General features: G+C 41.1%; 1 protein-coding gene across 1 annotated transcript in view; it reads left to right on the top strand.

Annotated features, from left to right (window-relative positions):
* Nucleotides 1-591: 591 nt before the first annotated feature.
* The window catches only part of MAPRE2 (microtubule associated protein RP/EB family member 2), a 92,968-nt gene continuing 68,292 nt past the window's right edge, over nucleotides 592-25,267 (top strand). The window contains exons 1-2 of the mRNA XM_085316263.1: nucleotides 592-678; nucleotides 18,442-18,503. Coding sequence (XP_085172389.1) covers nucleotides 607-678; nucleotides 18,442-18,503 — 134 coding nt within the window. The 5' untranslated portion in view covers nucleotides 592-606. The remainder of the gene's footprint in view (nucleotides 679-18,441; nucleotides 18,504-25,267) is intronic.

Genomic DNA, 25,267 nt, shown 5'->3' with positions numbered 1-25,267 from the left:
AAGTAGTTTTTAGTGGTGGTGTTTCCCTCATAGCCAGGGCACATGTATGATTCAATGAGGCTTGCAGATGGCTTTGATCTTACATCACTTTCATGATGTAAGTTATGAAAACAGAAGCCTTTGGTGGTGGTGGAGGCTCTTGCTATACTGTGGTGATGTGAGGACTGATTGTTGCAAATTCATGGATGTGTTTAGTTTTCAATATAATGCATCTCTAATGTAAATAATACTAAAAGTATTTTACTATAGCAGTACTCTTAAAAAGAAAACAAACAAGCAAGTTCACCTGCTAAATGTTTCTGTTGTAGGAGATGCAAATATTAGAGAAAAGGTGTATTTTCTTTATCTATGTTTTTTCCACTGACTTGTAAATCTATCAACAAGTTCCCTGCAATTTTTTTCCTAGTAAACAGAGTATATGATAAGTTGTCAAAATTAATGATCATGTTGCTTGAAAAGTTTTTTTATAGGCTATCCAAATTTCTGGGTGGAATGGAGGGTGGAGCTAGCCATTTAGCTACACCCATGGTGAGGTTTATAAAGGAAGTTTTCTAGGGGAGCTCCTCACTGTCAGTCTATAGCAACTGTCAGTTTTATTTTGTTACCATGTCAAGGCTTCAGAAGGGCTCCCCTGGTGGGGATGATTCTCTAAATACATCTTTGAAACAACGAGGTAAGGTAAGTAATGGAGTCTACTTTGCTACTTTGGTTCCTTTTTATACATGCTGTTTCTGTACCATAGAGCTGAGTGATAAATTAAAGGTCTGTATTTTTCTCTGCCATATATAATTGGAGTCTTATTCCCTATAGTTTTGTCTTCCTGTAATGCTAATTCAAATGGAGGGGGAAAAAAGCAACCACCAAAAAAAAAAAAAAAACTTATTAGAGTTTGGAGAGTATTGGAGTATTTGTTACAGGCTGATCAGGTCTTGAAGACTGATGACTTTGAGGGCTAATTTGCAGCACTTGTCCACAATATATAGGTTATTGTGATTGTTAGAATTATACTGCTTTTCCTTAGCCATGCCAGTATTAATTTCTCAAGCATACAAATAAAATAAATGCTGTACTTAATTGCATAATTGCTGTGGCTTAGTCATGACTCTTTGATACACCCAGGAATCCTGCCATAATTTTTGAGTTATTCTGTATTGCAGTTTCCTTATGTAGACCTACACATAACCACCTGCAAATTACTCAGTTTAGAATAGGCCTCTTGAGTTGCTGTGCATTTTCCCTGAATGAGATGAGGGACTATGAAAGTCTGTGTGCTATTGCATGTGCATGTTTGTATAATAGTTTTGTTTAAACTTAACTCTTTTTTAATTACCTTACAGTGTGTTGGTGACCTGGTTGCCTCTTGGAGGGGGCTGCAAAGCTGAGTGTTGTCTGGGGTAATTCTCTTCCCCATGTCAGCTACCTTGCTATGTTCTGCACATGCTCTGTAGACTCCCAGCTGGAGTCTTCCCTAAGGCAAAGCCTAACCTTTTTTTATGTGTAAAGCTTTCTTTTGTCTCCTTGGATAGCAAGAACAGGCACCTGTAGGGAGAAGTAATGGCAGTAGCTTGCAGGGGTAAGGCTGAGTAGATCACAAGGTGGCTTTTGCTTCCCAGTTGCCTATATGCTGGTGCCTCCAGTGCTCACCTGTACCTTTCTAAATGCGTGTCCTTAAAGACAAGCAAGCACTGAACTGATCTATTTGCAGCTGCCAAAATATTCTGTGTGCCCAGAAAGCGTGCATCCCTCTTCAGTCCTGCTTATGGCTCCTGACTCTCCCTATAGATTTGAGGAGAAAAGTCTCATTGTGAAGGTTAGTTATAGGACATCTCCCTGTGCTCCCTAGAGGAGTGTTCAACCCAATGGAAAAATCCTCCAGTGCCACAAAATGGCGAGCACTAACAAACGTTGCTGTGCACCTTTATGTAAGATTTTAGGTACAGGTAATGTGCAATTTGTTCTTGTTTGAGGGGACTCAACCGGGAAAGCTCGCTCTTGACCCCAGTGGTGAAATACTCTCTCCATTCCCAGGCTCACATCCCTGTCATTTCGTGACCTTCTCCAACCTTCCTAGCCACTGGCACCAGCCATCATTTATTATAACAAAATTCAACTCAGATTATTTCTAGAAAAATTGGTTGTGTTGCTTGTGTTCTGCTGCCAGCTGTGCTTATTTTACAGGGATATGTTGAAGAAAGTTTGCACTTTTTTGAACACGTGAAAGCAAGTAAGTTTGATTTCAGTGCGCTCATCTGTTACTAGATGCTGGTATTAGAGAAGTAGCTGGAACCTCAGTCCTTTTTCTCAGAGTTTTTAATTTCACTGTAAGATAACAGATTTGGACAGACAGGCCCATATCAGTTTACAAGATGTCCAGAAAAAAAGTTGTAATCATTAACCGAAATCAAATACATAGTACTAAGCAGTGATCACAACAACCCAGGGTGTGCAACCTGGATATGTCAAGGATGCTGCTAAAAGATAGCTATCATTACACTAGCTACCTAGCTCTGGGCCTTTTGTAGGTGCTGATGGTAAAGAAGAATTGTGAGGAACCGAAGAAGATGGGATGAACCTTGAAAATACTTTTTAGGAGCTCTTTTCAAGAGCTGGGAAAATGAAAGAACATCTAGACTTCTTTTGAAAACTTAATAATCAGCCACAGAGACAAGTATCTTAAAGTGGGTGGAGAAAAGAGTTAATTTTTATCTCTAAATGACTAGATCAGAGAAGAATAATATATGTTTTTTTCCGTGATATTCAATTTAGAAAGTGTAGAAGTTTTTTCCCAAGACATGGGAAGCATTTGAAGGCAGAGGCTTGTTTTCCAGTTATTTTGCAAAGCATACTACTATTATCACTGGGTACTACAAAAACGACCAAAGTCATGGTTTTCATAAAAACAGTGGTGTAGGGTGTGTTTCCTTTTTCAAGCAGAACTGTGAATTTATGTAGCTATGGCTGACTGACAGCCTTTTGGGCAAGATGGAGCAGTGTGAAGTGGAGAGGCTCGCTGAGTATTTTGACTTTGTGCAATTAGTAGGCAAGAGAAATAATTGCATCTTGACTGTGGTATTTGAATAGCCACATTTTCCTCCTTGATAATGTTGTGGCTTTTCTTTGGGGTTTCTTAAGCATCCTACAAATTCAACATTGACTTAACTTCAACAGTGCCATCATTTCTGCTTTCTACCATCTGTTCTTACTGATAAGTAACAAACTCTGGCTGTACTGGATTGCAGCAAGAGGAGTCTCTCTTGACAACGTAGCAGTCTCACGCGAGGGAGTTCCCTTGACTTTATCCTGCACCATACTTCCGATATCTTGACATGCTGCAGTTAAATGCATTGCACTTAAAAATACCAATGAACACTTAAGTGCTTTGTAAACTGGTAGAGAGCAAACTGTTCAGAAATATTTACTGTTATTTTTTGTTAATCAGTACAGTAAATGGGAGGTAAAGAAGAGGAAAATACTTTCAATACTGGCAGATAATCTTTTTGTTCTTGGGTAACTTTGGGGAGGGATGGTTTTTCAGAAGCAGGGAGAAAGTTTGAACTCTTTCAAGTGGGTAATGTGGAATTGCTTACTTTTTTTTTTTTTTTTAACATCAATGCATACCTTAACTTGTGTTTGCCGCCTTCTCTAAGCAGGGGTTAAACAGATTTGGTCATTTTGTGACTTGAAAAGCAGTATTCATGGAGTAAAATTAATGTAGTTCTAACTTTAGCCTCCTATTCCATAGGAATGATTTAAGGGACAGTGATCTATGATAGATTACTTACTATATTTGATAAATTTTTAGAATATTATTTTTGAGTAGCCAAATCATTTTCCTCTCCATATTTTTATTTTTTAAGCCACAGTTGTACTAAATGCAGAGAGTCTGCAAAGGTGACCTCTTGGTGGTGAGGGAGATGTCCAATGAAAATCCTTCAGTAAGTTATTTCTTCAAAGTAGTATATGAAGAGTGATGTTGAAATCTGGTTAACACTCTGATGTGGTTTTCTACTAGACCCTTTGGGTTTAAATACTCTTGCTACAGAAGATTCAAGCAAAAAATGTCAGCATATTTGGGTGGATGCTAAAATGGACTTTTCATCTGGATTGTCCCTCCTTATTCATGCATGGCAGTGCAGGAGCGTTCAGAGCTGAGCTGGGGCTGCTTGCCGGCAGGCAGGAGGGTCTTGGTGGTGGTGATGGGTGCTCAGGGAGGAGCTTACTACATTTTAAATTTGCATACCCCTAGGGATTCATCTTTGATTTGTTTAGATTTTTTTGATTCCTGAAATCAGAAGGGTTTTACAGATCCTAATATCACTCTGGTTTGTTCAACATGACTGGATTTCCTTAAATAACATTTTTCCTCAGAGCAGGGTTGTCAGAGGAAAGTGCAGGCTGGCCTCTACTGTCATCTTTTAGCTTTTAGTCAAGCAAAATTACTGAGTTTAAATAGTGTGCCTCCTGTAGACATCAACTCTTGCAGTGTTCTTGTCTACCTGAGACATTCAAATAAGCAACAATTCCCATCGCAGTGCAGAAGTCTGAAGTTCAGCTTTGTGTTTTGTAAACGCTGAAACAGGAGTTGCAAACGATGCTCTACAGCTAGTTCAGTGACCGTGGAGATTCTCCTTAGAAAACTGAGATCTAAAGGGATGTTTTATTTATGGCTGCATATAAAATAACATGCCGGGAAAGAAATATAACTGCCAGTCAAATGTCACTTGACCTGAGACTGCAATAGTGAAGTGTATCTGTCAAGTGCTTGAAGGCCAAATGAGTTAAAGGATGTGATTAGCATCCTCCATATGACTCTAGAATGATGTATTGTCTCTGCTGCAGTAATAATCTTTCGTTGTGATACAGGGACCACAAGCAACACACAAACATGTTACAAAACCAGACAGAGAAACACTATGATGGGCTTGTCAAATGACAGGGAAACTTGTTGTGCAGCTGTGGCGCCGATCAACAAGAAATGTTTGTCTGACCGATGGCAGTGATATCCTTTGTGTCCTCTGAAAGGAACGCGTGGCTGCTGGTACAGTTTCTGTCCATTAAAGCACTGGGGCACGGAGGAGCTGGCTGGCAGGAATGCTGCTTTGTTACGGCGTTCTTTAGGAGTTAGTGTAAAAAAACCATCAGACTTGTGTTCTTCTGACAGTGAAGATTTTATTCAAGGTTTTGTTTTGCTCAGTGAGATACAATAAGATGTAAAGAAAATGTAGAGGTTATTCTTCAGCATAAATGCATCCATTTAAATCCCCTAAGACAGTGGTGTAAGGCCTCTGTATTTCCTGTATATGGCCCCTGAGGAATATGGTGTTATCTGGGAAGGTTTTCATAATGACCTGTTTACATTTGATAACTGAGTTTTAAAACTTGAAGTTGCAGTAGAAGTTAACTCAGAGCAATGTCCCGAGTAAAGCAGAATGGCATTTCTGTCTCTCGCACAGCTTTGCAGCATATGCATGCTGCTGTCATCTATTCAAAGCACGAAGGCCCATCCTGAAACGTGCTGGTGAGCCCACTTGGAGTAATAGATGGGAGCTGGGAACTAGCCTGTGTGCATGCAAAGCTCTCCAGCAAGGCCTGGAGCTTGCGCAGGCTCTGAGGGGAAGCTGCCTGCTCTCTTCTAGTGTGTGTGAGCACATGTGGAGTTTTAGAGGCTTCTAGTCTACAATACTTTTTATTTATTTTTTTTTGAAACAAAAAATGTTAGAACAAAAAGCACTTTCCAATAGGTGACAGACCTGGTAGGTGAGATTAATGGATAATATATACCTTCCCTGCCCTGCAGTAGGGTCTTTCCCTCCCACATTTTCTAGTTTTGTAGTTTTCTGTGGCATCTGAAGTTGAAGCAATCTTGCACTGCCCTAGGATCCCTAGAAAAGTTTCTTTCTGTTTCTCCTGGGGCTTGCCTGGTTCTGTTCCCTGGCAGGAGCCTGGTTCTTCTTGCAGGCATCCCTTGACATCTGCTTGCACAGCAGACTGGCCACAGGGTTGTTTTGCTAAAAGCTTGTCCCACCACAGCATCTCATAGATGAGAGCACCCAGGTGGTCCCAGTGAGGCTGCTGACCTCTCTTCTTCCCTGTCCTCCTTCCTCCCAGAGGCACTCACCTGCCTCAGTGCATGGGGGCCAGGACTGCCTGGGTGGTTTTGCTCTCTGCTGCCTGACCATCCCCCTGTTTTAAAAGAAAGAACTGTTTTTCTACTATTTAGTGTCCTTTCTGTTGGCTGTCACAAATGCTTTGACAGGGCAAAATGGCATGTCGTGGCTTGGAGGGTCATTAGATGAGTAGTCACCATTTTATGATGTTTCATTAAGTGCTTTAAAATCTAAGCAACAATCAAATAGCGCTCTGTGTGTGTATGTGTGTTTGAAAGAGAACATAAAAGCTCCCTTTTGAGTCGGATCCTCTCGCAGTGCTACCGGATGCCTTTCCATAGGCATCAAGCAGAGACAGGCATACGTGTCCTGGACTCCGAGTGCCAGAACGTGTGGCTTTATTCCAACTTGCCAAGTCAACTGTAAAATAAGCAGCAAGTTGTGTTTCTGAACTCATTGCATTCTTAGTGTCAGAAAATTGCTACACTGGCTTGCACATTCTATTTACTGCTTTGCCTGTGTAGGATAGCAGGAAAAAACACAGCATTTCAAAACAGAATAGGTTATAAGGACTTGTACTGATTAAAGAAAGTAGAAATATTTCTGGGAATAAAACTAGTGCACTTTAAAATGTAACGATACCTCACTGTTAAAATTGGGGCAGCTTCAGTTATATTATTCTTTACAAATCTTGTCTGTCAAAATATATTATCCTGGAAATTAAACTTCAGCTTCTATTTGTCATCCAAAAGGAGGAGCAAAGATGAACACTGGCACTCTTTATGGATACAGAAGTTTTGAGAAGCTGACAAATGACACCGAGGAAGAAGAGAATAACACTGAAGTAAAATGATGTGCTAGTACTCTCAACGAGCATAAGGCATTTAGTTTGCTTGATAAGCTGCCAAGCATTGTCATTTGGGTGTTGCAAAGACTTCCAGCTGTCTGCATACATGAACTATGTGGGTGAATTAGAATTTGTCCATGTGACCCTCTGTCCAAAGAGACCCTGTCTAATCTTGTTAATTCACGCACAAGTGCAGCTTGTAGCAATCTTCTAATAATCTCTTTGGCCAGCACAGCGTTTTTCTGAGCATCCTATCCTATGCTTAAATCGAAGGACTGTGTTTGTGGAGCCACGGCATCACTCTTCTCTCACCTGCTCACAAGGCTCCAGTTTGCTGTGGGAGATGCTGCCTTGTTCTGCTGACAGAAGGTGTGGTGGGTTCTGACCAGGAATGAGAGGGCGTTAAGGGTGTCTGAGCAGAGCACAGCAGTGTCTGAGACAGAGCCTGCAGGGAAATCAGTCTTCTGGAAAAGTGTAGGTTGAGCCTTACTTGTTAACTCACTTAGCAAAAATGTAAGCTGGGTACCAAAAAGGAAGAAAAATTGGAGTTATACCATAAGCATACATAAACTGTTAATAGGATTGCGCAAGTAAGACCTGCTTTTGGATAATGTTGGATGGCTTCAGCTGTGGATGTTGTTAACTCTTCATTTGTTGAACAAGTTATGCTAATTCACCTTGGGCATGTTCACTAATACCACATTACAGGGACTTCCTATAGGTAACTAATTTTACTGAAAATAAAATGGTTTTAAGTGAGTATATGTTTGGGAAGTTGGGATCTCATTTGCAGCAGTTAGATCCTCAAAATGCACACTTTTTATCTACTATTTATTAAAGTGGTTGTGGAAAAAAACATTTAATAATAGCCATTCTGGGCACTTTAGGTGCAAAGAGTTTGCTGAGTTTCTGCAAACCAGGAGATGTGCCAAGCACTCTTTCAGACTCAGCTGAAGGACACCGTGGTGCCTCCATATAAAATTAGCTGCTAGGAGGTTACCACATTAAGGCACGAGGTACAAAAATCTTAGTTGCCCTACTCTGAGTCTGCAGTCTGAGAAAGCTTGTTTAGCAACATTAACAGGGGCTTGGTTGTCTAGGACAGGTTGCATGTGCCCAAGAAGAAACGGCAAGATTGATTCTTCAACACAGTTTGCTGAGCTAGCAGGTTTATGAAGAGGGAGACTGCTGTTTATGTTCAGACATACGGGGTTTCCCGTTTAGATTAGGTCAGACAGATACCTAAGCTTTATTGTCAAGTTCTCCATCGAACAGTAATGATCAAAAAGCTCCTGGAGCTTTATCACCCCGTCTAAACTACAAGACTGTCTTCTTGCTGTGAAAAATTGCTAGTAGAAAAGTTAGGTCAACTAAAGAGGAAATAGTGTGCATGTAAATGATAAATTAGTCCAAAGTATCTGTTTCTTTGGTCAAGTGGTGTCATTTCTTGCTTAACTTTGACATCAAACTGAAACAGAATAAGCATCTAGGAAAGACGGTATACACAGTTTTAAGTGTTGCTAGTGTTGCTATTTCTTTCACTATTTAAATAAGTTTTTACTGCTTCTCCAAATCAGTGCTTGCAGGCAGTAAGCTGAAGGAAAAAAGCTTTCCAGAGCAGCACACTGAGGAAATCTGCATTCACCCTAACACTATAGAATCCTTTTGATTTTTTTTTTCTCCTGAGCATGTGGTCGCAGAATCACAGAATGGTTGAGGTAGGAAGGGACCTCTGGAGATCATCTAGCCCAACCTCCCTGCTTAAGCAGGGTCACCTAGACCATGTTAGACAGGGTTGCATCCAGGCAGGCCTTAAATATCTCCACAGAAGGAGACTCCACAACCTCTCTGGGCAACCTGCTCCAGTGCCCTGTCACTCTCACAGCGAAGAAATTCCCCCTCACGGTCAGGCAGAACTTCCTGTGGTTCTCTTTGTGCCTGTTGCCTCTTGTCCTGTCACATGGGACAACTGAAAAGAGTCTGGCCCCTCCCCTGGACACCCTCCCTTCAGGTACTTGTACACATCGATAAGATCCCCCCTCAGTCTTCTCTTCCCCAGGCTGAAGAGGCCCAGCTCTCGCAGCCGTTCCTCATAGGGCAGGTGCTCCAGCCCTTTGATCATCTTTGTAGCCCTACACTGGACTCTCTCCAGTAGCTCCATGTCTCTCTTGTCCTGGGGAGCCCAGAAGTGGACACAGTACTCGAGATGAGGCCTCCCCAGGGCTGAGTAGAGGGGCAGGATCACCTCCCTCGACCTGCTGGCAACACTCTTCCCAATGCAGCCCAGGAGACCATTGGCTTTCTTGACCACAAGGGCACATTGCTGGCTCATGGTTGACTTGTCATCCACCAGCAGTCCCAGGTCCTTCTCTGCAGAGCTGCTTTCCAGCAGATCAGCTCCTAGCCTATAGTGGTACATAGGCTTGTTTCTCCCTAGGTGCAGGACCCTGCACTTGCCCTTGTTGAATGCATGTGTCTTGAAATTAGTGCACTGGTCTGTTTTTTATGGCTTTTTGTCTGCAGAACAAAGTTAATAACGATAACTCCTGTGAATTTCACTCTCCTGCTGCTTGGATGAAATACTGCAGCGCAGGAAAGCAGCCACAGAGCTGCAAACTTGGTAAAAATCAGATACAAACTATCCTTTCAGAACACAACAATGTTAATTTGAGAGACTGAAGTTTGACAGACAACCTTTAGAACCTCCTCCCATATTACTTGCTTTAATTGCATATCAGAAATAAACTAAGTGAGATAAGATATCATTCTTGCCTCACAGGTTGGAATGTTTTCCTTCAACTTGATGCTCACAAGCTGTGATCCAGTGGTGATGTTATTTTAATTGAAGGAGTGAAACATATCAGGCCACTCTCAAATATAGTCTTGCTTTGAAGAGCCTCATTAGGAGGTTCCTCATTTAAGCATAAAATAGACACACCTTTCTATTTTCCAGCTCTACAAACAGTCAAGATCCAGAAAGCTACATTGGTTCAATAATTCCTGTGTCAGATACACAATTTCTGCAATTTCAGCTGTATAAATTATTTGTATGGGGTCAATACCATAATACTAGTGTCCTCAGTTTTCACAGCAATAGAAATCTGTCCCTGATTGGCAGGGAGAAAACTAAAACATAGACTTCCCAAAAATTCTGACTACCTGGCTGTGCTTATGTTGTTGGGAGCACTTGACTTCTCCACTGATTATATAATGAAAAGGATGGAAACAGGGTTTGGCACTTGGGTGATGCCAATCCCATTGTGGAGCTATGGATAATTGACTTCTTCATGCCACCTAGGAAAAATGCCTGGTTAGTCACAATTAGGTGAATAAGAGGGAGACGTGCTCTAACTTCTTGGCTTGTGTTTTATGGCCCAGAGCAAGTGTGGTGAACTATGCAGTGCAACAGAGATATGCTACACCCTTAAATGTATCTTTCTGTCACGTAAGCATCCTATCTAATCGGAGGTTCTCGGTGACTTTTCTATAAAATGTAGCCCTATCTCCTTCAGTAGGCCTGTACATCTATAATTGATTGTAAGTAACCTATTACATTTGTATAAAAGAGGAGTCCAAGAACTCTTAAACTATTTCACCAGTCCCATAAAAAACAAAGATTTTTTTTTTAAGCTTGGGAATTAAAATTGAAGTATAAAATTTTAGCTATTTTGCCACCTAGACACTCCACAGATACTGCAGTCTACCTTTACCTCCTTGTGAGTTAATCTCTCTCTCTCTCTCTCTCTCTCTCTCTCTCTCTCTCTCTCTGTCTCTCTTTGTAGTTGTTGTTGTTGTTGTTCAGGGACCAGGCAGAGAAAGACGTGCCAGAGTTGGTGAAAGGAGTGAGATATCTAAAGTGTCAATTCAGTATCTTAACTGAGTCTGTCTCCTGGTTAAGACATGTGCAGCTGATGAGCAGGCTGTAGTTATGGTACTTCTACATGGAGTCATAGAACAATACAGGTTAGAAGAGGCCTCCAGATGGTCTGGTCCAGCCCCTGGTCAAAGCAGCCCTAGATAGATCAGGTTGCTCAGGGGCTTGTTGAGCTCTGAATATCTCAAAGAATAAAGACTCCACCACCTTGCTGGATCTCGTTCCAGTGTTCAACTGCCCTCATGGTGAAAATGCTTTTCCTAACACGTAATCAGGTTCTGCCCTGTTGAAACTTGCCTGTTGCCTGCTGCACAGTCAACATGTGCTTCTGAGAAGAGCCTGACTCCATCTTCTCTACACCCATTAGGTAACTGCAGGCTTCAGTGAGTTCCCCCTCTGACCTGTTCTTCTCCAGGCTGAACAAAACCAATGCTCTCAGCTTCTTCTTGTGCATCGTCATGTACTGCAGCCACTTACACATCTTGGTTTACTGGACTAGGCTCCAACATGTCCATCTTTAAGGTACTGGGGAGTCAGAAACCAGACACAAGTATTCCCCCATGCAATCTCACAAATGCTGCGTATGGGGGAAACTGCTGGCCATATTCCTGCAAACACAGCTCAGTAAGGAGTTGTCCTCCTCTACTGCAAGATCACACTGATGTTCAGCTTGTTGTCCATCAAGACCCCCAGATTCATGTAAAGTTGCTCTCTAGCTAGCTGGCATGTAACCTGTGCTGTTCAATAGGGTCACTCCATCCCAGGGACAAGAATTTGCATACTTGCTTTCCAGGACTACACTTGCCTCTTCCCTGGTATGAAATAGGCACAGTAATTGAATGTTGGTGTTCTAGAGACTTTCTTTTAATTAAAAATTGAATTATGTAGCTTTGCAGAAATCAGTTCTTCTTACTGGTTTGTAGGCTCCACAACTTGCAGACTTGGCCAACTGCTGCTTGCTGAGTGAAGTTTTAGAACAGAAGTTTGGCAGGAGCCTTTATCGCTTTCTCTGTGGACATCTAACTGATTTTTGCAGAATATTCTCTGAATATGCTTATTTCTCTTCAATTACTGTAAAGGAGATCTGAAAAACAAATCTCACAATAGAAGAGGATTCAGGCCATCCAATCTTAGGACTGAGTTACCTGCCTTTTTATAGGGCATATGTGTGTGGATTACAGTGGTGGGTAACACTTAAATGCCTTTTTTTTTTTTTTTTTTTTTTTTTTTTTTTTAAATGTCTGGTTTTTAACACAATTTATTTTAACACAATTTATTTGCCTAATATTTTGCTCGTCCTAAATCTGGTACAATTTAGATGTGTCAAAGAGTTCCAGAAGTCCAAAAGTTTACTGTAGCTGCCTGTATAATACCTCTATGAGAACTGTCTTTGGGCACTTTCAACTATGCTTGTTGTGTAGAAATGTGCAGCATGCTCATCTTGAAAGATGTTGACTTTGGTAATTCAAGATACTGTTATTACTGTTATGCCATCAGGGCTCCTGAGGTGAAACTCTAGATTTTGCTGTCTCGAAAGAACTTCAGAAAATACCTCAGATTAGAACACAGAAAATACTTTTTTTTACCTCTGAATATATACTTTTATGCTTTTTCCTCAACTTCTTTTTTTTTTTAAGTTGCTGATTAGCCTATAAAAATTCAGCCACAAAATTCAGCCTAAAGCTTAGCATGGGAAGCTGTAAATGGTACTGGAAACTGTTAATACCCTGGGCTAAAGCAGTTGCTGCTGGCTCTTACTCCTTCCCTGTTGAACAACGGGGAAAATGATATGCGTCATGCTGTAACCCTATGTTAGCCCACTAGTCTCCAGGCTGTGTCCTAACAGCAGCGCAGGGGTGCGTTCAAAGCTTGATATTGCAGTCTAGTGAGTGGCGCTTTCCCTGCACCCGTTTGTGGTCGGCAGTGGCGGGTGGCGAGTTCTGTGCTCCCGGGAGGGCGTGCTGCTGCCACAGTGCGCCAGCCCAAGCGTTGGCGGGGCCACGCCAGGCTCTGATGCAGGCAACGGCTTTTTTTAAAAAAAAAAAAAAAAAAAAAAAACTGCAAGAAAACATGATGGCAAGAATATCTTAAGCCAGTATTTTTGCTGATTTCTTCATAATGTGAAATCTTAGGGTCAGTGCTGGCTTTTCTTGCCCCAATGTGAAACATGTGCACCACTACTGCATGACTTTGTTTGCAAAGAGGAAAGTATTCAGAAGAAGTGTGAAGCAATTCTAGCTCATGACACAAGGCAGAAAACCAATGAGCTTTGTTCATTCCTCATGCGTCCTGGAAGATGCTGTATTGCCTTCCAGAAAAATTCACTGAAATGCATGATAAATTGGTGTGTGCAGAAGAGCCTCAATAGTACACTGCAGTCAAATGTGCAAGAGACAGATAGATGCTTAACAAAACTGATCATGTGTTGGTTGTAGAAGCCAACAGATGTAAGCACTGACAATGCAAGTAGAAGAAATTTTTAATTAGTGTGATAGACATTTGAAAGGCACATGTCAATAGCTCAACCAAAGTTTAATAAAAAAAAATAGAAGAGGATGTCTCAAATCACTGATGAAAGATTGTTTGCTCAAAAGGGAGCAAAGAAGAAATTTTTCCAGTGGAAGCGGAGCTAAGTATAATGTGGCAGCCTGCTGCTAAATAAAAGGAATGATAGATATGTTCTCATCTGTTTTTCCCATTAGGCCTGCCACCTACTGCTTGATATACTGGTTTAGCCTTGTTTGTTTATGCCAAAAAAAAAAAAAAAAAAAAAAAAGGCTTGCCAGATTTGTCATGCCAGCTCTAATGTCAGATGAGCTGAGCTCTGTTACACCCTTTCCCAGTTGGAAGATAATGACTGTGTGTGCAAGGTCCAAGTCGGGAAGGCAGGTGAGGTATCTGCCAACAGGAGCAGGACAGGTCGGCTGCCACAAGGACGCAGATGTCGCGCTGTTGCTGGCTGCAGCTTTGAACCCTGTGTTCAAAGGCACTCGCGTCTCGGGAAATCCCGTTTATAAAATGTTGAGGAAGGAGGGGAGAGGGCAGCAGAAATGAGACGAGCTGGTTTACTGCTCCATAGGGAGAAAATCTAGCAGCTAAGCAAGCAAAGCAGAAGACGTCTTCCTGGGAAATGGTATGCAGGCTACTGGGTCGTTAAGGAGAAGGCACCTGGATTTTCTTTATCTGAGAAAGTGCAAAAAAAGATTGGTTGCTTTATTGATGAGAAGGAGGGAACAGGGTTTTAGAGGCATCTTTTTGCTTGCCAGCCTATGACTGGAAATTGGGGCAGTGGTGGGGAAGCAGAACCCCTGGAACAGCGCCGGGTTGGAATGGCAAAGGCAACCGTAGTCCACTGCGCTGTTGTGTGCTCACTAGCAGCTCTTTGCTGCTATGTTGCTGCTGATTGCCTTCCCTGTGAAGTGCTCAGAGTTAAACTAGGGCAGTTTTCATGTTTTTTGAAGGTGAAGACGGTACTAAACTCAACTTTGTTACTTGATTTATTTGCTTTGTGCCTGGGTTGGAGTACCTCAGCACATAGCTGCAGAGCCCGAACTGACTCAGTCAAGAAACCACAAATAAGTGCAGAGGAGTACACAAGAACTGTCAGACAGCATGGGGCTGGGCTGTTGGTTACCAGCATGTTGAGGTATCTTCCCAGCTGTTAAGGTTTAATTCATGCACAGGTCATAAAAAAACAGCATTTTTTTCCTTTGACACTGGGAGCTTTAGAATTAATCTTTCAGTTCATCTTTACAAAAGGAAAGGGGATTTAAACAGTGATATACATTGTTTTCTGGCTTATACTCTGAGTTTGCCTATTTCTGCAATTTGTCAAGCTGTTTTCCACTCACTAAATGCCTGGACAGCAGCCACAGCTGGTTTACTTGAATTCTTTCGGTTGCTAAAAATAAGTTGATTCTGAAGCTTTTTTTTTCCCCTCCTGTAACTGTTGAGGATATTTTAATAGGTGTCTATCAGCTTATATTATGAATTGTTCTTAGGAGTTACATCATGCGGCATCACATTTCCAGTGCTCAGGGTGGTGGGGGGAAAGGAAGCATCCAGGCCACTGAAACACAGGAGCAGAACATGGGGCTCTGCGACTGCGAGGAAAATGCCAGCTTCCTCAAACTATGTAAAATCCATTGACTGTGTGTTTTACAAATTAAATAGTACACATTTCACGTGATTTGAATTACTTTAGTATGATTCTATCATAGTTTGTCCTCAATTCTTTAACAGCTGCATTTATAGTATGGCTTTATGGTGATGTGTTTCTAGAAGCTCTGGTGCCTTATTTTTGATCGCCTTTGTTTTATTGTCTTTTGGCTTAGTTGCTTGGCTTTTGTCCTGCTTTCTCATAACCCTCTTGCCTAGCCCTTGGTTTATTTTTTTTTCTCCCTTCTCCTTGGACAGTGTTTATTCTGACTGAAACTATCACTTAAAATGCAGTAAAACATTATTTTTGCAGAAACCCCTCCTGTGGGGCACACATCAGTCCGTGTAAATGTATTTGATAGACACCTACATTTGTGGATGTAGCAATAGTGGCCAGAAAACAGGGCCAAAGAGAGGAAAAGCGTGCACTAAGAGGCAGCGTGTGAAGGTCTCCCAAGAACTGATAAGCTCTGGAGACCAGTGGTCCTGCTTAATCCACAAGGACTGATAAACTCGGAACAGTGAGAGTCTGCTGAATCCCTTCAAGGCCACCAGCACGCACTAGCGTCAACAGTGTAACCCTGCTGCATCTGAGAACGTAGGCGCTGCTATGCGCAAGCGAAGGCTGCAGGGTTACAGGGTTATGCATACCCCTGGCGAAACACGGGCATCTCTGAACTCCTGCCCTGTGGCACGACCTCCTTTGGCTTCTGAAAGTATCGCTGCGTTTGGCCTCCTGATTATTGCTCCATCTGGGTAACTACAAGTGACTGCGGGGGTGAACTGTGTGAGGGAATAACTGAATCTGCTATGTGAATAGCACAGTTTGATTCTATTTAAGAATTTAATTCATAAAAGGCACTCTAATTAAACACTGGTTGTGATCCGTGTCTGCAGCTCAATCCTCTATCAGGGAAACTTGCAACAATGTAACACAGGGTACTGTAAGCAATGTATGACTGTAAAACTCAAAAAAGACATAAATTCCTGTCCCGAGAAGTGCGTAACCAGGACACTTTTCTCACCTGTTTCATTGTGGAGGGGTTTGAGACTTCTTTTTAAGTGGTCAGAAGAGAAGTATATTTCTCTCTGTTCTTAGGTCTTTAGTTTTCACTTTTCCAAATCCTCTAGATCTTTCTCCTCTCCGTTTTGACTTCCTGGCCTTTTTCCTATATGCTTACCAGTGTGGACTGAGTAATTTCTTTAGATGTCTTGGTAGGTGACCCCAAGAGATGGAGATCATCTTTAAAATCTGTGGCCTGTGCATTAGGAATTTTGACTGAGGAACTGAATTGTGTGCTGCTCTATGTAGATCAGTGATATGATGCCTGTGCCAGCAGATGTGAGCTGTGTGTGACCTGGCACACAGTGGGAGGAAACGCATGGCATCCTTTCCTCCCTTAACTTCCTACTGCATGGTTTTACCCCTCCACTCTTCCAAACAGGGCTCTGGCTCCCTGTGGTTACTTGCCTCATACCCACTAACTAGGACCTCTGCCATGTCCCTAAATTAAACCTTGCCTTAATGATCCTGCATTTCCTACCACTCCCTGCCTGGATGTTGCTCCTGCACCTCGAGCCAGAAGTACAGGTCCGGGTATTGACGTGACTTTCAGAGCAGGTGGCAACCTGGGATGTCTGCTGCACAGCAGCATATTCATGTCCATTTCTTCAAGCTTTAGAAACTTCTGCTGTGAGGTTTTTTTTAAGACTGTACTCTTCATTAATGAAATTCATTGTAGTGATATTATTCAAATCATTCTCAAACTGAGGTCTCCTTAACTAAGAAAAGGAAATTGTTACCTCTATTTTCAATGTCATATAAATTCCACACTATACACTCTGTACAGAGTGATAAGTGCTGTGTGAGCAGAAGTGCAAATTATTTTTTCACGTTTCTAAGGGAATCTGCTTGTCTCTTCACTACTGTTGCCTTTTAGAAATTCTGGTCAACACTTTCTAATGTGAGATTGCTTGCCTTACTCGTTGTCTTATGAGTTCCCTCATTCTTGCATGTTGTTTGCGTAGTGCTCTTAGATCTCAATGTAAGTTCAAGGGTCTGCTTGAGTAAGAGCCAACATATCATGTTCCTTTGCCAAGAGGGTGCCTGAGGTCTGTCGGCTGTACTGGATTCGGTTTCCACATTAAACAAATGAAGAGGAAAAAAGGAATAATATATTGGAATGCAAAGCTTAAAAGGTTTGGAGAGAATCAAAGAAATGAAAGAATAACATGTTTAACAGCTAATTGCCATTCTGGTTTGGCTTTAAGGTAACTTCAGCCTTCCAATGTGCTAGCAGCCTTCTTAAGTCAAGTCATCTGCCAAATGACTCACCCAGCTCCTGGAGCTGAGATCCAGTCTTCTAGAGAAGCCAAATTTAAAGATCTGTTTACCTTTCCCAGATGAGATAATGAACTGGAGTGAGGCTTTGCTTTACATTTCCTTCCTCTAAAGACAAGGCTTATGATAAATATAAATTCACCTGCTGGAGCTTCTTGCATCCCTCAGTCCTGATTCAGCCTGAGTACCCCGTTTGATGCCATTTCATGCTGTTACACAGAGATGCCTTTGCAGTACCCCTCCCTCTGGACTGTCTCAACTAGTTGACTAGGAATGCAAGACAAGCAATAACCAGAGCCTTGGTCTGACTGTAAACAATTATTTACCTGCTAGGAATGAGATTTCCTGCTGACTGGGAAGGAGTCATGTTAAGAAACTTAGCCATACCAGTATGTAACCCCAGTATGTAACTGATGACACAAGTTGAAAACCATGTTTGATTGCTCCCACTTATGTTTCTGTAATGTAGCCAGTTTCTAGCACTTGGAAAAGTGGATATGAGGGTAAATATAGCAATTCTAGGAAATCACATCTAGCAACGAAGCAGAGAGCGGGCCTTAAATGCAGTTGCTATAAGTGGGCAGCCTCCTTGAAGCATCACTTTAAAGGATTGTCAGTGTTTTTAGTTTTGTGTTAGCAAAAACATAGCCTTTCCTGGCCATCAGTTCATGTTGATCAGTGGTAGATTTTTTCCCCCCTCTCAAAAGCCATTCAGGCAAGTGCAGCAAGACCTCAGTTCCATGTTGCAATGGTCATAACTGATTGTTTGTGCTCAGAAGAAGCATGGCCAGATGAAGAAACAGTAATGTGCCCTGAAATTATGAATAAAGTCTGAATGTAGCCTTGCATAAGGGACCTAATAGATTTACTACTATATCAGAGGGACATCTGATTGTTGTGCAGATGTGCTAGACACTGAACCATTGTTAAAGGAGCTGAATTAGGGTATTGTAATGATGGACTTCGTCTCTTATTCCATTTTTAGAACATGACTGTTGCATCACTGCACGACTGATATAGACAAAGAGCATTCAGTGATTTTATTTATTTATTTATTCTCCTTCCTCTCCCTTGTTCATTTGTTGAACTAAATGTTTTCATGTTTTCTTTCTAGTACCAAATTGCTGCAAGGAACAGTTCAAACCAGCAACCAGGGAGAGTGTTTGGATGCTCAAGGTAAGTACATTTGTGTATTTGAACATGTTTGTTGCAATGCTTTTGACTGAGAAAGTAACATTTGTTTGTCTTTAAGGGAATAGCTGGATAAGTTCGGTGTCAATAGTAAGTTACATTCTTTTGCAGCAAAATGAATAGGTTCACGTCACTAAGTGTTTTCCATTCATGAAACAGAAATAATGAAAGCTAAGCTAGATGCCACAAACCTTTTGAAAATATTTTGGTTTTTGACTGGAATAACAAGGAAGTGCTGGCAGAAAAGTAGAAGAAAAAACTAAGGATGGATGATAAATCTAGCTTCTCTCTCCCCTTCTGTTAAGGAACTTTGGGAAATTAATAAAACAACAGGGGAAAACAAGAATATAGATGCTAGCACTTCTGTACATTATTAATGCTGCCTTCATAGTGTTAAATGGAGGAAGAGATAACTAAACCAAATTTTGCCATATGTGGTTAGTAATTATATTAGAAATCATGAGGCTCTGTCCTTGTTTTAATTCTCAGCTATCTGAGTTCAGATCACATCCTACTGGATTATTATTATTACTATTACTATTTTTGCTTAAACTGTCCCACGCAGAGCTTGGAGTCCTTGACATCTGGGCAGGGAGTTGCCCACTGAGAGCAGCAGGGAGCAGTGGCATGCTGAGAGGTAGGCCCACAAGGTGGCAATGTTAGAAAGCCTTCGTGCCCACGACAGTGCAGTGGCTCCCAGAGTAACTATCATTTATTCCCTTTGCACCATTATTGCTGCATCTGTGCCATTACACAAGAAACCACAACCATTGCCCAAACGGAGCATGGTGTACCTGGTAGCGAAACTCCCATTCGAACAGCTTGGCCACTGGCGCCGCTCCTAGCGCTGTGTTGGATGCTGTGAATGCCTTAACTCGGGGCAAGGGACGTCCTGCTGCGGCAAAGTGCCTTGCAACAAAGTGCATGTGTGTGGGTGGGCATAGTTGTTAGTCACAGCTAGTGCTAAAAATATATATAACTCTTAAATGATATTAGGGCTGTTTAGTGAGAAGCTTTCATTTTAAAACATAGCAACATGTTTCTGCTAATGCTTGAAAAGTTCTGAAGGTGTATAAAGCCTAATGTTGGGTGCAGGAGGTATTTTGATTTGCTGTAGCACTTTTCGTGCTTGATATTTAAGCTAAAAGTAGAGGAGTTTTGTGTCTTAGCCATTTTAAAGACCTCATAGTGAAACTAGGAATTTTCTCCAAGTTATTTAGTGCCCTGAAAAAAATGTGTACAGAAAAATTTCTCCAAATACACAATGGATGAGAGATTATTCAGGGCTAGTTCTGTGGCAAATACAAGAACTGCCTGTGTTAACTGGCACATGCAGTTAAGGAGAAGAAATTGAAACTGGGACAGAGGAAGTTAAGAGCAGCCACAGAGTTCAGATGCTTCAGGTTGGAGAAGAAGAGTTAATTTAGAGTAATTAGAAGATGTGCAGATCCCAAGTGCACCTGGAAATGCTCAGGTGAAAAACAGTCTATAATTTAGAGCTGCAAGAGGCTTGTGTGCTTCAAGGAGGTAGCAATAGTTCTGAACAACAGGGAAAATCTGAAACAAAGACTGAGGGGAAGAAGAAAGGTCCTTCCCTGTTGACACTTCTTCCCAGGAAGGTGCCAGCTGGAACTGCAGCAGGGGCAGTGCCTTGTGCAGACCTGCATTTTTATTATTAAATCCACTGAAGATCTGCAGTGGATTTAATCTGTCACTTTCTAATCTTGCATGGAATAGGTGATGCTGTTTAAATCAAGCTTCATTACTGTGGTTATACCAGCATTCTCTCAAGTACTTTGAAACAACAGGAAATTTGAAGAAAACTGAGTGTACAGATAGTACACAGCCATCAAATGGACACTTGTAAAAGCAAACTACATCCTACCTGTCTAATAGAAACTTATCTGAGACATGCAGATTTCCTGGAATGAGTAACCCTATCCTTGAAGCAACAGACAGCTTTCCAGTGTATTCCCTGTGGATTGCTGCTTACTGTGTAGCCTTTCCTCTCCAAATCCCATAGTCTTTATGGCCTATTATATGTCCAAATAAAGATCTAGCTATCAACTTTTTAATTTTAGAGATTCATTATATTGCTAGAGCATTAGCCGAGCTATTACAATTGCAAAAGCTAAATCCATGTAACATGTTGTATACTAGTTTTTATTTGGGAAACCTTTCTGTAAGTGTCTGAATGTGTTTTAGCCTGATACAGGCATACTTTTTTCATGAGCTTATTGAAGTTCTGCTTACAAACGTGAGGAATGAGTGTGGAACTCTACAGCTCTCATGTTAGGATCTCCCATGTGCAAGATGTAGATAGGGTGGTTTTCACTGGCAGCTGTAGTTCTTTGCTTGATGCATTATGTACATTTACAATATACCCTAACATTAGAAAGCAGTTCTGGCTTCAACTGGAACATTAGCTCAGGAATTACCTGTAATACTTCAGTAATTTTGAGAGAGGAGAAGAGAAAGTAAATGCTCATAAAAACATATACGTATGTTTAATTACTAATTCATGATTTGTTTGAGGGAGTCCTGAACAAAAAGTGCTGTATGATCTTTTCTTCTCTGCACTGAAATAGTGCAGAGACAAACTGATAGTGCCCTGAAATTGTCCTGCAGAAGATGCTTATAATAACTTAAACTGAGGAGAATAAAGTATTTTTCCCTTACTTTTCACCCTCCTCTGTCCGCCCTCCTCCAAGCCCGTTTTTGGTGCTGAACGTGATATCATTCCTAAATAAGGGCACTCCATGTTTCCCATTCTGTTCCCCACTGCTTGTTTCCCCAAGTTGGTTACCTTAATTTCCACCAAGGAAGACTTGACTTCTGTAATGGTCATTTTGTACTTTATCAGCCAAAGGAATTAAGAACAAAAAGACTCAGTGGATTACTTGGAGAGCATTTTTCAGTGTGTGGAAACAGCATTAAGGTCCACCAAAATGTAGTGGACTACAGTAATCTGCTTCAGAGTCAGTCCTGCACTAGACACAGCTGCTTTATAGTCGGGTTTGATTTGATATAAGAAAACCTGAGACCTAAATTCTGAACCTAATGGACAAAAGTTAACTTAAATGGAATGTTTGTTTATGGCTTCATACTCTCCAGTTCTCTTTCCCTTCTTAACTTAGTAATTGAATAGCTTGAATATCCTTTTTTGGTATTGTCTGAAAATATTCTGAACTTTGGGGTGATATTTATTTTTTCAGTGTCCAATACCAGGAATTATCCCACGGGAGCTCAGCAAAGCAACTGATTCATCAAAAATTTAATTTAGCTTTTCAAATAGATAGTGTGTTTTTTTGCTAAAAGTTAATAATGAGATGCCTTCAAATGCAGAAGCTGTCAACAGCCCTGACATAAATTTCACAACTACAAAAATACATAGACTTGTGGATGCGTTTTTTTCTATTAAATAGAAACCTCATTTTCTACTGTAATGATGAAAATAAACTGCTGTAACGAGGAAACTACACTATTGCAATCCTACTAGTACCTTTTGTTCTCAAAATGTTACAGAAACCTTTCTTCAATTTATACACAGTATGACTGTTCAGAGGTTACAAAATGTTGCTACTTTGTGTCATGGCCGTTGAAGGCAGACTATAGTTAACAAAATAAGAATGATACCCTTACTGTCTTTTTTGTTGTCTTCTGCATTTTGCCTATCAATGATTCTCCATTTAAAAGCTGGAGAATGTTTATTAAAGGACAATTCAAGCAATGATTTAAGTTTAGCTCCAGCAGAGAGGAATACTTCAAGGGCTTCAAAAAAATCCTTGTCAGATATGTCAAATATGAAGTGGTTGTAGTGCATCCAAATGTTGTAAAAATAGCATTTTTGTTTTTCAAAGTGGATTTAGATTTTATAAGTACAATCCTGAAAATATGAGCAGAAGACACACTGATTCTGGGCAGTCATCCTGAGCGTGGAGACAGACTTGTGAGGAAAGTTAGACAGTTAGGAAAACAGAGGATCTATTTCTAGTAACCTCAGTGCCTTGTTCATGGTCTGTTTGTGATACTGACTGCGCCCACGATTGAGTGCCGCTCACTGTAGCAGGTGGAAGGTGGTTACAGCGAAGTGGTAAGTAGCTCTCTAACTCTATCAGAGGAAAAGCAAAGAGAGCAAGGGAGGGGAGACAGGGTGAGGAAGGCAGAAGAAGACTGAAGGGAAGATGGGAACAAAGCAGGGCTTGCACTGCCAAGCACGCTGAAGTGCTGCTGAGGAATACAGCAAAGAACGTCGCAAAACCAAAAGGGCTGTGGTGGGAGGACACGTGGAGCTCTGCACCATGGCCATGTCCTTGCTGGTACCTCCTGTGCAGTACATGTGCTCCCATCTGGTGGTGTGGTGGGAGCCACTGGCCTTAGCTGGTCTCCCCTTGGGTGCTGCAGCTCGAGTAGGCACCTGCGCAGCAGGCACTGTGATGCTCCAGTGCTCCTGGCCACCAGGAGCTGAGGAAAATCCAGACTCCCCACTGTACTTTCCTTTAGGGGTCTAGGAAGCAGATCAGCTCTGTGTTAGCTCCCCAAAAACCACTGTGCCTGGTAGGGACCATCTTGAAAAATTCTGCCCCCACAAGTAAAGAAATAGTTTTAAAGAGCTATTTAAAACACTCCTGTGGGATTTGTTTGTTTGTTTTGTTTTTGTTTTTATTAATCCCAGTACAAGTGTCAACACTTTCCAATATTTCTGTGCAATCACTGGAGCTGGAAAGCTTAGGTTTTACTACCTGACTGCTGAGATTCTCATAATTAAGACACACCATGATCCAGGGCACCCAGAAAATCACCCTACATAATGAGTTACAGTAAAACGTGAGCTGCTGACAATGCACAGCAGCATGCTACTGAGGTCAGGTGGATGCAATATGAAGTGAGACATTTAATTTTAGAAGTTGTCTTTACATTAAAATATTGCTCATAATAATGGCTTGGGCTGCCTTCCTAGAGACCTGTTCAGCCTTAGGTAAAATGCGGGCAGGCTGCTGCTGGGTGCATTGCAGCTGTGTTACAATAAAAGGTGGCAGAATTAAAGAGGTTTTCAGTGTCTCAACACCTGGTAATTTATTGTCCTTGGTATGCTTCCTCTGTGATATTAGGGCTTACACCAACCCCAAATTTTGTAATCATTGTTATTTTCTGTGTGTTGGCTCATCCTCTAGCCTGGAGTAGGCACAAGAAACTAGGCATGTGGTGGGAGTAGCTTACGCGTGGGCAAAGTCAATGCAGCTGACTCGAGCCACAAAAGCCTCAGCTGGAGCTTTGCCACCAAAGCCTGCGCAGACATTGCCTCTGTTTAAAACTCTGCTCTGAGGGATGAGGTAGGCTAGGTAAATCTCATAGTTACCATTTAATGTGGGGAGTGCCAGTTTGATTTTTCCATAAATACATATTTGTAAAGACAAACTGATAGTGCCCTGAAATTAAGCTTTATGAAGTGGCTTCCATTAGAGCTTCATCCTCTTATATGAGGTCTGGATTTGGCTCATTGCTAATGACCTGAGCAGGCTACATGGGATAAACACATTCTGAATAGTGTTATAGACAATACTGTTACATTATATTGTATGTTTTTAGAACAAATAATTGGTGTTCATTTCATATCTCTAACAGAACGGTATCAAAACTGCATTCAAGTATTTTCAGACTTGATCTGATTTCATAACTAGGATCTTTTCTGTCTAATAAGAGGCTTCATGTAATCACTTTTTTAAATCTAAAGCTTATGTTTGACAAGTAGGTCACTGGTTAATGGAAGCAAGTAAATCCAGCTGTTTATCTTTTCAGTAAGATGCATGCACTTTCTATATGCTCTTGTCTGCTCAGAACGGAGATATGTACAGTTTTAATGGTACTCCCTCCCTCCTTTGGAGGAGAGATGTGAGTTTTATATAAGAGTTTTAATATAATATATTCATCTACTCCTGTCAGTTAGATTTAAAACAACAAAAAATTTCTGTAGTATTTCAGTTGATATTGCATTTGACCCACAAGTTTAAAGCACTGTTATCTGGGAAAGTTAATTTAATTACTGTGTATCTTTAAAACAAAAAGTCATTAATTTGTAATTTTATAAAATGAAATTTACTATTGCATATTGCTCACAAGCTTTCCAGTTTCCTTATTTCCCCTAGTGTCTGCACATGTTTTTCTAGATAGATGCATCTTCCACTAAAGCAGGCCAACAGTACCTTTCTGTTCAGCTAGTTTTGCCTCTTAATACTCAGGCAAGGGAATTTTTTAGCTAATTTTGAATTTCAGGATTCCATAAGATGCTTAAACATCACTATGAGGTGTTAAGCTTTCTGTATTAGTATCTAAATAAAGTAATTGTAGTGCTAGGCAAATAAAGGGCTAAAAGAAATCATAAAAACTTGGTCTAATACAGCAGATTCCAAAAGTTTTGTTAAGAAATGCATGTCAGTGGGATAAGTTTCCAGGCATAGTTTGCAAATCTTTGTTTTTGTTATTTTTTCTTGAGAGCACTAACTTAAGTGGAACATTGCAGTTGAAGCTGCCTGTGAAAGCCTGTTTTTGTTCATCTGAAGATTATTTTTGTTAATAAAGACTAAGTGAATAAAAACTGCTGCCTTTGGAAAAAGTTTGTATTTTCCATCAATAAACAATAAACTAAAACTTATTTAAGATTAGTAATGGGATTGTGTAAATTAGTGATGAAGTTGTTCTTGGAAGAACAGTTGCTTGCTCGCAAGTCAGTCTTTGCTCTACTATTTGCA

Source organism: Rhea americana, unplaced genomic scaffold (genome assembly GCF_003343005.1).
Source record: "Rhea americana isolate MKP2758 unplaced genomic scaffold, rheAme1 scaffold_46, whole genome shotgun sequence".
NCBI lineage: Eukaryota > Metazoa > Chordata > Aves > Rheiformes > Rheidae > Rhea > Rhea americana.
Note: the sequence above shows the minus strand (reverse complement) of the source record. Positions and strands in the feature narration are given on the sequence as shown.